The sequence below is a fragment of the Coturnix japonica genome, chromosome 11 (assembly GCF_054131305.1).
Source record: "Coturnix japonica strain WE chromosome 11, WE-NBRP24, whole genome shotgun sequence".
NCBI lineage: Eukaryota > Metazoa > Chordata > Aves > Galliformes > Phasianidae > Coturnix > Coturnix japonica.
The window spans coordinates 10,846,746-10,860,336 of record NC_140673.1 but is presented as its reverse complement, the minus strand read 5'-3'; the positions used below and the strand labels follow the sequence as shown (position 1 = coordinate 10,860,336).

General features: G+C 37.0%; 1 protein-coding gene across 2 annotated transcripts in view; it reads left to right on the top strand.

Moving 5' to 3' along the window:
- Window positions 1–13,591, top strand: part of RO60 (Ro60, Y RNA binding protein) — a 16,064-nt gene extending 2,473 nt beyond the window's left edge. Inside the window, exons 2-9 of one of the 2 annotated variants that reach the window (XR_014932993.1) lie at window positions 517–1,116; window positions 2,164–2,384; window positions 2,639–2,785; window positions 3,692–3,829; window positions 4,111–4,227; window positions 5,048–5,154; window positions 5,593–5,739; window positions 6,991–7,878. Coding sequence is in view for 1 of the 2 variants with exons in the window: in XM_015869434.3 (XP_015724920.2) it covers window positions 517–1,116; window positions 2,164–2,384; window positions 2,639–2,785; window positions 3,692–3,829; window positions 4,111–4,227; window positions 5,048–5,161; window positions 5,593–5,739; window positions 6,991–7,143 (1,637 nt within the window). In the remaining variant the exon portion in view is untranslated. Of the gene's footprint in view, window positions 1–516; window positions 1,117–2,163; window positions 2,385–2,638; window positions 2,786–3,691; window positions 3,830–4,110; window positions 4,228–5,047; window positions 5,162–5,592; window positions 5,740–6,990 lie in introns of both variants that reach the window. The other variant, XM_015869434.3, reaches the window with a different exon arrangement.

Genomic DNA, 13,591 nt, shown 5'->3' with positions numbered 1-13,591 from the left:
GTCAGTTGTTAAGGAGCTGTTGTGTGAAAAGCCTCACTGAAACCCACCGTATTTCAATTCTCACAGTCTTCTGACTAAGTGTTTTACCAGTATTTTCTTTTATTTTAGCACTGTGTTTCTTCACTTGGTAAGTTCTAACATCCATCCACAAAACAGAATGGGACAAGATCCCAATTTTGATCAAATTCATCAAACAAAAAACGTGCTTAGGAAAGTAGTGTAATATATTTGTGGCAAAGTGGTGTGAGCCATGTTTTCTCTATGCCACTGATTAGGATAAAGTAGTTTCTAGTTTAGTTTCAAGGGAATCAACGCATTGCTATTATAACTTGAGAGGTAGGGGAAAAAAATGCAAGTCTCTCATTGGTTTTAGTTATTGCAGACTTGTAATAAGTTTATGAAGGGAAAAACACAGGTGTATAGATCTGATACGTGTACTTAAGTTAGAACTGATTAAAGGATTTAGTCAGAAAGCTTTTGTAGCAGTTTTAAATAACATTACTGTTCTTTCAACAGACCTCTTGGGAGCACAAACAATGGCGGATGAGGCAGACCAAGCTCAACCCCCAAATGAAATGCAGGTGCCAGACTCTGACAGCAATGATGCGTGGGACGTCACTGACATGAATCGACTGCACCGCTTCTTGTGCTTTGGTTCAGAAGGCGGTACTTACTGTGTCAAGGAGCCGAGGCTGGGCTTTGAAAATGCAGCAGCTTTAATGAGACTGATTGAAGAAGGCAGAGGTTGTGAAGTTGTTCAGGAAATAAAGACATTCAGTCAAGAAGGCAGAACAGCCAAACAGGAGCCCCTGCTTTTTGCACTTGCAGTTTGTTCACAGTGTTCTGACGCAAAAACAAAACAAGCAGCATTTAAAGCTGTTCCTGTGGTGTGTTGTGTACCAACTCATCTCTTTTCTTTCATCCAATTTAAAAAAGATTTGAAGGAGGGCATGAAGTGTGGCATATGGGGCCGGGCACTGAGAAGAGCTGTGGCAGATTGGTACAATGGAAAGAATGGCATGGCTGTTGCATTAGCAGTTACAAAATATAAACAAAGAAATGGTTGGTCTCATAAAGATCTTCTGAGGTTGTCCCACCTGAAACCTGCCAGCGAAGGTAATACGTTGAAACTATTTTAAACCTGTAATATTAACAGTGGAATGTTTTTTGCAAACACAAATACCTGTGTTATCCCTGTTAGGGGCTGAGTTCATGTCTGGTGTGCGTGGCCAATAGTAACATTTAGTTGGAGTTCATGTAAAGGTCTCTGTTTCAGTTCTGCACAGTCAGGTGTTAGGCTATCCTTTGCAAAGCAAGCACACACCTGACTAGAAGTGTGGTTGGTTGTAGGTAGCTGATTACAGAATTACTTCTCTTTACAGTTTCTAATTGGTTATTTTGTTTCATCTTTAAAACATACGTATTAAAGGGCTCGAAGATGGTACATCTGGGAAGGAGTAGCTGCTGTCATTTCCTATCTCACTTCCATACAGGGGTGTATGATCTTTAATGTATTAGTAACCCCTAATAAGCCTAGGGCTCCCACATTGGGCATTTTCCTTTCTTTTTTGTTGATATTAGCTTGTTATCATGTTCTTGCTTGTAGTCAGATTGTTTATGACTTCATTTCTTTTTCACATACTTGTGGTAAAATGTTTATACTTCCTTGACCTTCATAGTCTATGCCAGTGTGATGATGATTTTGTAGTGTTTGTATCATGTAGATTACATTGTAAAGGCATGAGGGATTGTGTCAGAAATGTAACTGTTTATCTTCAAGGTAAAAAGGCTTTATTCCTTGTTTTACTTACCTTATGTCAAGAGAAGTTAAAATAATGTAGTACTTTCAGTTTGTTCCTGTCTGCTTACAAATGCTGAGATAACGCTTGTTCATTAATTGGGAAGAGTGATGGTTTAGAATCTGTTAGGCTCTTTGCTGCCAAGGAAAATAACACAGTAAACAAAACAGCTGTTTTAAATTGTATGGAGCTGATCCTTCTTAGAACTGATCATCGGATCTGGGAAGTTGCAGTTATGTTCTTTTCTTTGTTACTTCATTTGGTTTTTCACAAAAATAACCTGCTAACTTGTTTGTTTGCTGGAGTGATGAATGTCAGTATTAAGACTGTAATCCTGTTTGGAAAATATTTACCTTCTCTATAGGAGTAGCCATCGTCACTAAATACATCACCAAAGGGTGGAAAGAAGTCCAAGAAGCTTACAAAGACAAAGCAGTTTCTGCTGAGACTGAAAAGCTTTTAAAATACTTGGAGGCTGTGGACAGAGTGAAACACACAAAAGATGAATTGGAGGTTATTCATTTAATAGAGGAATATGGTCTCGTTAGGGAACATCTATTGACAAACCATCTGAAATCTAAAGAGGTAGGTAAACTTGAGGAACTTTGTATTCTTTTTAGAGTAACACTTAATATTTTAAGTTAAGATTTCTGCTTAAAAATAAGCCTATGCTAAATAAGCCTCTGCTTTTTTTTCCAAGTTATTTACATATGTAGATAATTGTAATACGAGCCTTCATGTAACTTGCACATTTATTTTAAAATACACTTAGTAAACACACGGGTGTCATTTCTTGTACTTGGGAATCTCATCTTGTTTTTCTTGTTCTTTGTTTGGAGGTGTGGAAGGCGTTGCTGAAGGACATGCCCATTTCTGTTTTGTTGAGGAATTTAGGAAAGATGACTGCAAATTCAGTCCTTGAGCCACGGGGTTCAGAAGTGGCAACAGTGTGTGAACGACTGCGAAATGAGAAACTGCTAAAAAAGGTAAAAATTAACACATGATTAAACTCATAATCATTGCCAACCTTTGACTCTCAACCTCTTCCAAAACTGTTTCTTTACCTAAAGTCTTTATGAAATGAAGGAGAGAGTCTTTGTAAGAAATCTGTAGCTTATTCTTTTAATAAACTTTAGAGCTGTTTTACAGATGAAGTGTACTGACAACTAGTATAGTGAATTAAGGCCATGGCAAGCTTTGCCTAGTGGGTTCATCCACTCTTCATAAGTCTTGTAACTTAGAGTCAGCTTTACAGTCCTAAAAAGTGAATGGAAGGCTCTTTCATGGGACCTCAGGAAGTGAATGAAGTGTAATTAGCTTAGCCTCTGATAGGAAAAAGTGATAGAACAGGGAGACTTTCTCCTTTCAGGTTGATTTACTGTCCATTATACCATATGAGGGATGGTAGGGTTCTCCAAAGGGGGGGAAGAAATCCATAGGTATTTAGTGGGATATAGAGAAGATCAGTAACTTTCTGTTGGTTTTTTTTGAGTTAGGTTGGTTAGTGGAATTGAGAACAACAGTTCCATTTTTCTTCCCTCTCTCACTGCTCTTTGCTTTCTGTTGTTTCTTCTTTCATTCTACGTCATTACTGACACATGGGAGAAAGGTGTGTGAAGGTGGTAGCGTAACACCTTGATAGAAGGCATTCAGATTTCCTACCATTTGCTAACATGACTTGAACATCTCCAAGAGAAAAGAAACAACAAAATGTTCATAAATCAGCAGAGTGAAGTTGTGATTTTTAAAATATGCAGCAGCCACTACATAAACTGTTCAAAAGCAATTGAAGCAAAGTGGATTTTGATTTACAGTCATCTTAGTTTGTGCTGCTTTTTAATATGTTTTTAAGTTCAGGCTTCTTAAAACTTACTTTATTACTTTGCCTGTAGGGTAGAATACATCCATTCCACGTATTGGTTGCATTAGAAACATATAAATCCGGACATGGAAGCAGAGGGAAGTTTTGGTGGCGTCCTGATGAAGACATCTTAGAAGCTTTAGATGCTTCATTCTACAAAACTTTTGAGGTAATGTAATGCTTCTATTTACTAGGCTTAAGTCTTTTTTTTCTTTTTCTGGAAGCCTATAAAATTATATCTTAATGTTTCCTGAGTGGGTAAGAGTATTCCAACTTGATAACAAAAGTCTTAATGATTTTATTAAATGGAGGGAGGGGAAAAAACGACTTAGCTTTTGGTAATGCTATTGTCCTGAAAAAATAAACAAGATGCATCTAGATGGAAAGCAGAAGGAAGAACAAATTTATAACCCATCTGTACATGTTTTCATTTTTCTTTTTTCCTTTTAGGCAGTTGAACCAACAGGAAAACGTTTTGTAGTTGCAGTTGATGTCAGTGCTTCAATGACCCAAAAAGTTTTGGGCAGTGTGTTGAACGCTAGCACAGTTGCAGCAACAATGTGTATGGTGAGGCATTAAATTCTCTATCTGTAACTAAACGCAGCTTGAGCTGCATTTCTGATACAGGGGTACTCTAAAGCTGGTTAGAAATCAGAAAGAAGCTGTTATATAATACTCTTGTACATACAGAAGATAAGACAGTGTGCCATACTGATAGATCAAATGCTTAATCACAGAATCTCAGAGTGGCCTGGGTTGCAAGGGACCACAAGCATCATGATTCTCCAACTACCTGCTGAAAGGCAGGGCCACCAACTTCCACATTTAATGTTAGACCAGGCTGTCCACGTGCCCATCCAGCCTGGCCTTGAACACCCCCCAGCAACCAATTTCCAGTTCTAATCAAAGTGGTTAAGGCTGCTTTTTCACTCAGCTTAACTGCAAATACGTAAGAAACAACTCTGTTACATTGATAATGTAACAGAGTTTGGATCAAGAAAAGTGGGTTAACTTTTATATACATATGAACTATCAACAATGCCTTTTCAGTGCCTTTGTCTCACAATAACTTTTGCCTCTGTTTGGTATTGTAAAGTTTCTTGAGTGTTTATATTAGAGTGGAACGTGTTTGTTTTTAAAAATGTGGTGTGTATGTGAGAGAGGGGAGAGAAGAAATAAGTGTATTTAGTGATGGTAATTAGAACAGCTCTTAAGCTCCAATTTTTGCATTGCTTATTCATAATAGCGTTACACAATACTTAAAGTACAGGGTGAATGTATATGAGGACTTGCATGGTCTTAAATAAGGATACGATGTGTTCACCAGGAAGTATCTTGATTTGGGCATTAACAATTCTGAACTCCTTTTTGTCGTCTTCTTCCTCAGGTTGTAGCACGTGTTGAGAAGGATTCCCATATTGTTGCCTTTTCGCATGAAGTGGTTCCTTGCCCTGTGACAGCTGATATGACGTTACCTCAAGTATTAGTGAAAATGTATGAAGTATGTGAAATTAAAATAAAATAAAATTGCAATTAGGAGAATGCTCTTGCTAACATCAGAGTTGAGAGGTCTCAGCAATTACATAATTATGTTGCATTTCATTTTGTTTGCAGTCATTTGTAGTGCTGCGTTTAGGTGATATTTATATATGAAAGCACAGGAATTTTTCCCGTTCCTTTTAGGAAAGTTGAACAGGAGTGATTATTCCAACTTCCTTGAATATTAAATAGCAACATTGACAATGGCATTACTAGATCACAATGCTTAGTTTGGAAAGAATAAATAAATAGGAGTGCATTGAATGAATGAACTGTTGTTTAACAAAGAAGCCTCTGAATATAACAAACCATGAAGATTATCTAAAAAGCATTTTTTCCATGGCTTGCTAATTTCTGTAGTAATGTTCCATGTATATGTTTTTTTCTTTTAAGATTCCAATGGGTACCACTGACTGTTCCCTTCCAATGATATGGGCTCAGAAAACACAGACAGCTGCTGATGTCTTCATTGTATTTACTGATAATGAGACCTTTGCTGGAAATACTCGTCCTGCAACAGCTCTTAGAGAGTACAGGGAGGTAAATATACTTCCGAGTGCTTGCAATTGGTTGATGCAGTACAAAACATGTCACTGCTATCCACATTTTAGAGACTTAACAAGTTGTGGCTATGTGCAGTAAAAAATAAATTTATACAGGGTTAAAAAAATTACTTATTCTCCATTTAGGTTGAATTAGTGGAAGTAATTGCACATATTTAACTGCGCTGAATTGATAAAAGGGTTTGAGATTCACCTACTTTGCTTTTGGCGTTCAGGGAATATATGTATTTCTGCATTCTGTGTGATTGATCTAATAAGTTAATGATACAAATAAGTTATTTGTTGTAAGTTCTTAATGTTAAACTCACAGAAATAAGTTTATTGTTTAACTTTATTTTTGCATTAGAACACCCCAAACTAGAAGTAATGAAGGTAAGCCTGTAGGAAAACTCAAGAGAATGAGGTGATGGTATCCTGTGAAGAACAGCTTCTATATTTTAAACAGGCTCTGTAAGCTGTGCAGCTTCAGGGTTTGGAAACGGAACTAAGAAAAATACCTTCTTACCAGCATTGCTATTAAAACTATGACTTGAGCAGTGATCCTTCACACTTTAAGAAAAGTGTTTCTAAACTGATAGATCTTAAACTACAAATACAATTGTGTATGGACATTGTCCTTCATATCATATTCACTCATATGAAATTAATACCTTAATCTTTAACTTGCCTGGTGAACCTCGGCCAGAGTTAGGCATAGAGCTTAGCTCCTGTGTCTACATTTGTGCTTTTGACTTGGAGTTTCTGTACTCTGACCTTCCTAACACTTGCTTAGCTTCACCTTACAAGTTGCTAACCTGCAGATTCAGCTCATGTAGTTGAATTGTCCAGGCCACAGCTGTTTTAGTTGTTCAATCAACACTTGGAAATCCTTGCCTTAGACAGAAATCCACTCTTTAACTTTGATTAGATGATTGATACTTATTGTCACCAGATCTGAGGCTGATTTTCAAAGTCAGTGTTGACATTTGAAAGGATCTATGAATTTTAATATTGCAGGAAAGTTTTGTTAATGTCCTTCATTGTAATTACTTCATTTTATTTTTATGTAACTGATGTTTCTATTGCCATTTAGTGTTAACAAAATGTCTGCAATTCTTGTTTTGGCCTGTCTGGTTTCTATCAGTTTCAGACAGTGGCCTGTGCATGCAGGACTACAAGATTTGGCCTCTGTCATGTTTTGGTTACTGTATATGTGTGCTCTGAAGTTATCTTTTTGTTTTTCTTCTAGAAAATGGGTATTCCTGCTAAACTGATTGTATGTGGAATGACATCAAAAGGTTTTACGATCGCCGATCCAGATGACAGAGGCATGTTGGATATATGTGGTTTTGATGCTGGAGCACTGGATGTCATTCGAAACTTCATTTTGGATTTGATTTAATTTTCTAGGCATCTGTTCTTCCCAGTGGGTCCATTGCTGGCAACAGACTTCACCCTGGGAACCCCTAGCCAAATGTACTTTATTAGAATATGGCACATAATATACATATCAAAATGTTACCTTTTTGTGAAGGGAAAGCAAGAAAAGCAGATGATAAATCACTTTTCTCCTTTTTCCTGTTGTGCACAAATGAAAATAATGGTGGGAAGTTTGCTAAGAGTTACAGGGTTACACAATAAGTAATTTAATTTCATTTGTATTAGATCACGAATACTGAGATTATTTCCCCCCCCATTGCAGTGTGATGGTTGTTTACAAGAATAAGTGGATGAATTATTTCTAGGATGGGGAAGGAAAGAAAAGGTGGTCTTAGCTTTTTAATAGTGTCTGTTTAACAGCAGGTTAGTTGAGAGTGTGTTTTTTCTTTGGGCCTTTCTTTATTCCTGCCATGTTCAGCAAATTACCAAGGTTCAACAGTTTCTGTTTTTGTACTTTGAGTCTACAAAAAACAACATATAGCACATGTGAGACCGTGCAACTGTGATGCGGTATGAAAGTTACCCAGTGAAACCTCACACTGATAAACCTGAAAGGGGAAGAGCTCATGCTAAGTCTTCTAGCAGGGATATCTAATTTGTCAAGGAAAAAAAATTGTTCTTAGAGGAGTAGTTTCTGTATAATGCAGTTTCAGAAGTGCTGTGTGCTTTGGAGAAAGTTTTACAGACTTGCTAACAATGAGAGGCCTGGAAATGTCTGGTAAACCACATTCAGAACTTGCAATGACTTCAGATAGGAGCAGTGTGCTTTTCAGTGAGGAAGATGAGCAAATGCATGGATCTTAGCTGACTCTTGAAAGCTGAGTGGTAACAACTAGAAACAAATAACTACAGTTTCTTCAAAAGAATGTATTCAATAATACGTACATCTTAATGAGAATACTTCATTTTTACAATCTTTTTGTAGATTAACACTACTTGTTTTTCGTAAATTAATTCAATCTAATGCTTTTCAAAACTACCTCCAGTTTATAGTGACCAATTCTTAAAAAACTGTTATGAAATGTACAGTTGCCTCATGTTCTCATTTAGGAAGTGACTGAAACTCAATGCTTCCCTTGTTCATGATAGTAAGAATGTGAGGAGAGGGAAGAGAGAGCTAGTAAGTATCTTAGCACTTGGGAACAGGGGCCGATAGCAATTCATGTGAATATGTATTTAAAATGGTGTGTGTGTGTGTGTGTGTGTGTGTGTGTGTGTGTTTATAGATGTGTGTATGGGGGGGAAGTTTAAAAGGTCTCTTTAGGAGATCACAGTATTAAGAGGATTTTTTTTTCAGTGATGGTTTTACCGCTTCTCATCAGACATTTTATGTCAGCATCTTTTAATGATAGTTCTATTTTAAACAGTGAATTTGTTGTTAATATGAAAACTATTATGGTTTATAGAAATAACCCAAATGTGGGAAATGACATGTAAGACCATCTTTTTCTGCCTAAATAAGCAAGTTTTTACACAAGTATAATAACTCTTGATACCTCTGATTATGCCTCCTACATATCGACTATAAATTCAAAGGTTGTACTCTGTAGGATGGGTATCTATTTGGTGCTATCTAAAAGTATGAGATTGAAGGTAGCCTGCTGCAGACTTAAATAAATCAAAGCGGTGAGGGAATCCTTCTCTGACACTAAGAAACAATAGAGTAGTTTTAAATCCATGGCTTAAAGAGCAGATGGTAGGTGTGTTAGTTTTAAGGGAGCGTGAGTTGAGTTACTTCTGGATTATTGCTGCTGTTACGATACAGCTCTATTAAAAGGCTTGAAGAACTCTTTGCTGGCACCAGCCAGTTGGGTAACACTCAGAAACAAACAAGTGTTCCTGCAAAGAAACTAACAAAATAGCACTTTGAGTTAGAAATTTAGCCATTTCCAGTGGAAAAGCTTCCTACCGAGTGTTATCTCCTTGCTGAATAAACGTAAGAAATACGGGGAGTGAACATACATGCTAATTATTTCAAGTAAATGCACTGATGTTTTGGAAATATTTTTGGTAGTAATGTGTTTTACATGAGACAATAGTCAAACAACTGATTAGATGTTGCCTATTAAGCTAGAGATGTAGAAAATAACTGATGGCTAAGTATCTGTTGCAAGTACTTTTTCTTATTTGAAGTAGTATTTGTGAAGTAATAGGAAATGTTTTGGACTAAATATGGAATGAGAAACTTGAACTGGTATTTCAAGTAACTTTTGGCAATTAACTGCATAAATTTACTGGAGATAAAAGATTAGTTATTAACAGTTACTGAAGTTACAGTAGCACTGCAACATTGAAAGTGGTTCCAGTTTAAAATGCAAATCCTTGAAGTATGGGGAAGGTGAGTTTTTTTCAGTAGAACTTACTGAAATTGTAGCTCTCAGGATCTGTTGATGCTAGATATATTATCTATGCTGGAGTATGTAATATGCCCCTAAATATTTACCATAACTCCATATTAAGATCTCATTAGGATGTTCTATGTCTGCTGTCTGCTGTAGAGCTAGCCCTGCGGAGATCATGTTGTCATCTGTTCCTCCTTTAAAGTTTGCATGGAGAGAGAGAACCCAGTTGAGAGCTGACAGCGGAAACTTGGTGGTGTGCTGGTTGTTCCTACTGTCTTCTGTTTGAGGTTGTTACTGTCTTATGATAAGTGGCATAAGAATGAGGCTTTGTTTATCCTTTTCCATAGGAAAATGCTTGTGTTTTATCTTCCTGCTTGCTGGATTTCAGTAGGACAGTATGACTTATGTGTTATGATATACATTACTACTATGAACTAGTAATTTCAAAAGTGGTACCTGAACATGTGAAGGGGCAGCAGTTGCTGTTATGTGAGTTAAGACAAATTTGCTAAATCTAGATGATAATTTAATATGCAATAAATAACCTGTCTTTTCACTAAAGAGGAGGCATGACTCTCAATTTAATAGTGTCTTTTGCATTGGAGGAGTGCTTGCACTAACAAAACATGGGGCTATAATTTTGCTCGGCAGTTCAGGAGAGAATCTAGAAGTGGTGAAGTTTGGAATAAACATTTAACAGGTCTATAAGTATGGCTGTAATCTGGGTGATTGCAGGTTTCCTGATTACTGTCACCATTAATAGGCTTTCAGTTAGACTCGCATTTTGGTATGATATCCTAATAATTCTTAGTTTAAAATGTAATGATCTAATACTTGTAATATTCAGGCACTTTACCATTAAGGAAAGGTTCTAATGGTTGGAAGCACAGCAGAAGTAAAAGTGTTCATTTGTAATGAAGACCTGTAACTAGTGGACATCAGAGGGCAAGTTTCTTCACTGCAGTGATACACTCAAGAATATGGTAGATTTCTGAATGTAATACAGTATGTCCCCATTGTATAATGAATAAAGATGGTTGCAGTCTTGCCAAGAATGAGGATTTAATGCCAGGAATTGTATAGCAAGGCAGAGTAGGGTTTGGGATGCTTGTAGGACTTAAATACATAGGGGTTAATTTACAATTCTCTGTGCTTAAAGAAGTCTAAAGGTAGTCTAGATATGGAATCAGCAAGGCTTGTTCAACTGCCCAGTATGCAGTGGCCACTAATAACTGACAGTAAAGAAACTTGCTGCTTTAAACCACAGTTAAATAATTGTGGGGGCAGGATGTTGCTCTCTTCCATTATTGTTTTTAAATTGGGGCTGTAAATACCTACTTACAGGTATGGCTTTGAAAGGCTGTCCAACAAAGTGTACCTTCTTGGCTTTTGAAGGACAATGGTCAGTTAGTAAATGTATTTTAATAATGGCTCCAACTGGAACAACACTGGGAGAATGTTTTTCTCCATTGGAAGATACTGCCCTGCTTGATTGTGTACCTGACTTGTAGCTGTCAGCCCAGAAGCACTAGCGATGGTTCCACTGATGTTTGGCTTTTTTATTACCATTCTTTTTCTGTGCTCTACTTTCCTGTTTGTTTTGGCTTCTTTCTTTATCCCATCATTCCAGTCACTGTGTGAACTTTGGCTTAAACTTCACTCCTCACTCTCATCCTCTCTTCTGTTACCCGTGTTCTGCCTTTTTGCCATCATTGAGCATGAGATAGCTTAGCTAAGCAACTTAACCCAGAACTGATGTCACAGTATAATTCTAAAAGCAGGACAATGTTTTACCTTTCACTGATTATATAATTCTCTAACAGAGTAATTAATTTGCTCTATGTATCAGATTTTTGGTTTTATATCCAGTATCTGCCTTTGCAATTAAATGGCGTTGTTTTCACACAACAACCATCTTAAGAAAATGGCTTTTCAAATGTAAACCTTTTTTTCCTGAATGAATTTGGTGGGTCAGAGCTTTCCATTCTTTTTAGTGTTGGTCCAGTTGGAAATAAGGAAAATGTGTACACAATGAATATCCAAGATGGATGGGCAGCTCCTTTGCAATATTGAAAGTATTCTAAGGATAGAAAGTAGGAATAAACCTGAGCAAAAGCCACTCATCTTGCTTGCTCTTTTAATTGTGTTTTGTAAGCATTTGGCCAGTTTATAAGCTTATGTAGCCCTTTGCAACGGTTCACTGAGTACAAATAGCTTGCGAGTCATTTTTTCCAATGGCTTGTTTGCTGTAATGGTAGAGATTTCATTGTACCACAACGCAGTACGGTGTACAACACTGCCAAGCGAGACTGAAGGGGAAGGTGTAACAGTAGGCTGTATGCTGCTCTGAGAGCTACGACTTTAAATTACCTTCAGCAGAAAGTATGGCGTCTTTATGTGCTTACAGTTGGATTTCTGGTTTCGATGCTGCGAAGCGTGGTTTCTCTGGGTATTTCTGCGTTCTAAAGCTATATATCTGCATACACATATGTGGCATGCTGCGAGCTTTACAAATGCTTCGTTAATAATGAATGATGGCTGTTATCCTGATGGTACCAGCTTTGTTAAGCACAATTAATTACAAGAAAAATGTCTGTTCCATTACTGTTCTCAAGTAAAAGCGTAGTTCTATTCTTGAGAAATAATCCTATGGAAGGAATGAGCAGATAAATGCATTCACAGCTCTGTCTGCTGTGTGAAATAACTTTGTTTCCAGCTTCTTAGGAGCGAGGTGTTTGAGATGGATGAGCGCTTAAGTATAATTCCTATTACAGAATATCCTAGTGGGGGATTTTTAACATTCGGATGTTAAGGAAACTATTCTAGTAAGTTAAACAGCTTTTGTTCTAGAGACAATGTTAAGTTGAAAAACAACAACAAACCAACACAGTTTCGATGATTGCTTTTGACTGCCTCCTTCCCTTTTTTTATTTCCCCCAGAGTAGAACCACACTTTAGCAGCCATATCATGTTTAAACAGCCTAAACGTAACATGGCTTTATGCCATCCAATAATGAAGGCACTGTCTTGCTGTTACCTTCTGTGGGATTACATGAAATTAACGAGAAAATCTTTGGCTGGGGAGCCTTCATACAGTGGGAAAGAAGCATAATTAACCCTTTGATTGCCTTAAGAGATGACTTTCTGTAACGAATTGGCACTCAGTAGACTCTGCAGGCAAACAGCACGCTTTCTCAATGGCTGGAGTGGAATATTGCCTTAAGTGACAATGCCCTGAGACTTCTGAAGTTTAGAACTCAAAGGGTTATTTTAAACTATTGTTTGGGGACTTTTTCTAATGGGGAACAAAATGAAAACTGGCTTTGCATATCGTTATTACTTACATCATTGATTTGCAGGCTTTCCAGGTGCACAATTGTTAACCTGGTCAGAAGATGTAACTGGCCTAAGAATGATAGGCCAAGAAAACTTTGATAACAGCACATGTGCAAAATTCCTTAATGAAATATAAATTTAATATGTATGTTTATTTGCTCAACTTAATGAGTGTGTCTTGCTAAGCAAAGACTTAAGATAATGGTGAAACTAAAAGAATTAAGGAATAAATTGCAGTGGCGAAAACACAACAAGGTCCATGTGTTTTGCTATTTAATTACACGAATTAAAGATGCACAGTGCAGACCAACAGCGTAATGAACACCTTCTACAAGTAATATTACTTACATTTATGTCAAACCTGCTTCCTAAAAGGGAAGCTGTCAAATTCAGATGATAGTCTTGCAATCCTGGTTAGATAAAATCAGTGTAGAACTTTGTTTCCTTGAGGAGAGACTGAATGAAAATCCTTGAGTAGCGTTTTTGGTCTCAACTGTGCATCTTTAGTAGTGTCATGATCTTTTACTGAAGAAAGAGGTATTTTCTACTGACATATAAACTTTCTTGAAATAACCAAGTCTTGGCATTGGTTGGTCTGGCTTTGGATGTACATTTTACTGAAACTTTTGAATTTAGGTTTTTTTTAGACATTTAACTGCAAGTTAATACTGCTAGTAAAACTGCATTTTGACTGTAGAATATAAGTACTAAATAAACTCTATGCATATTAGA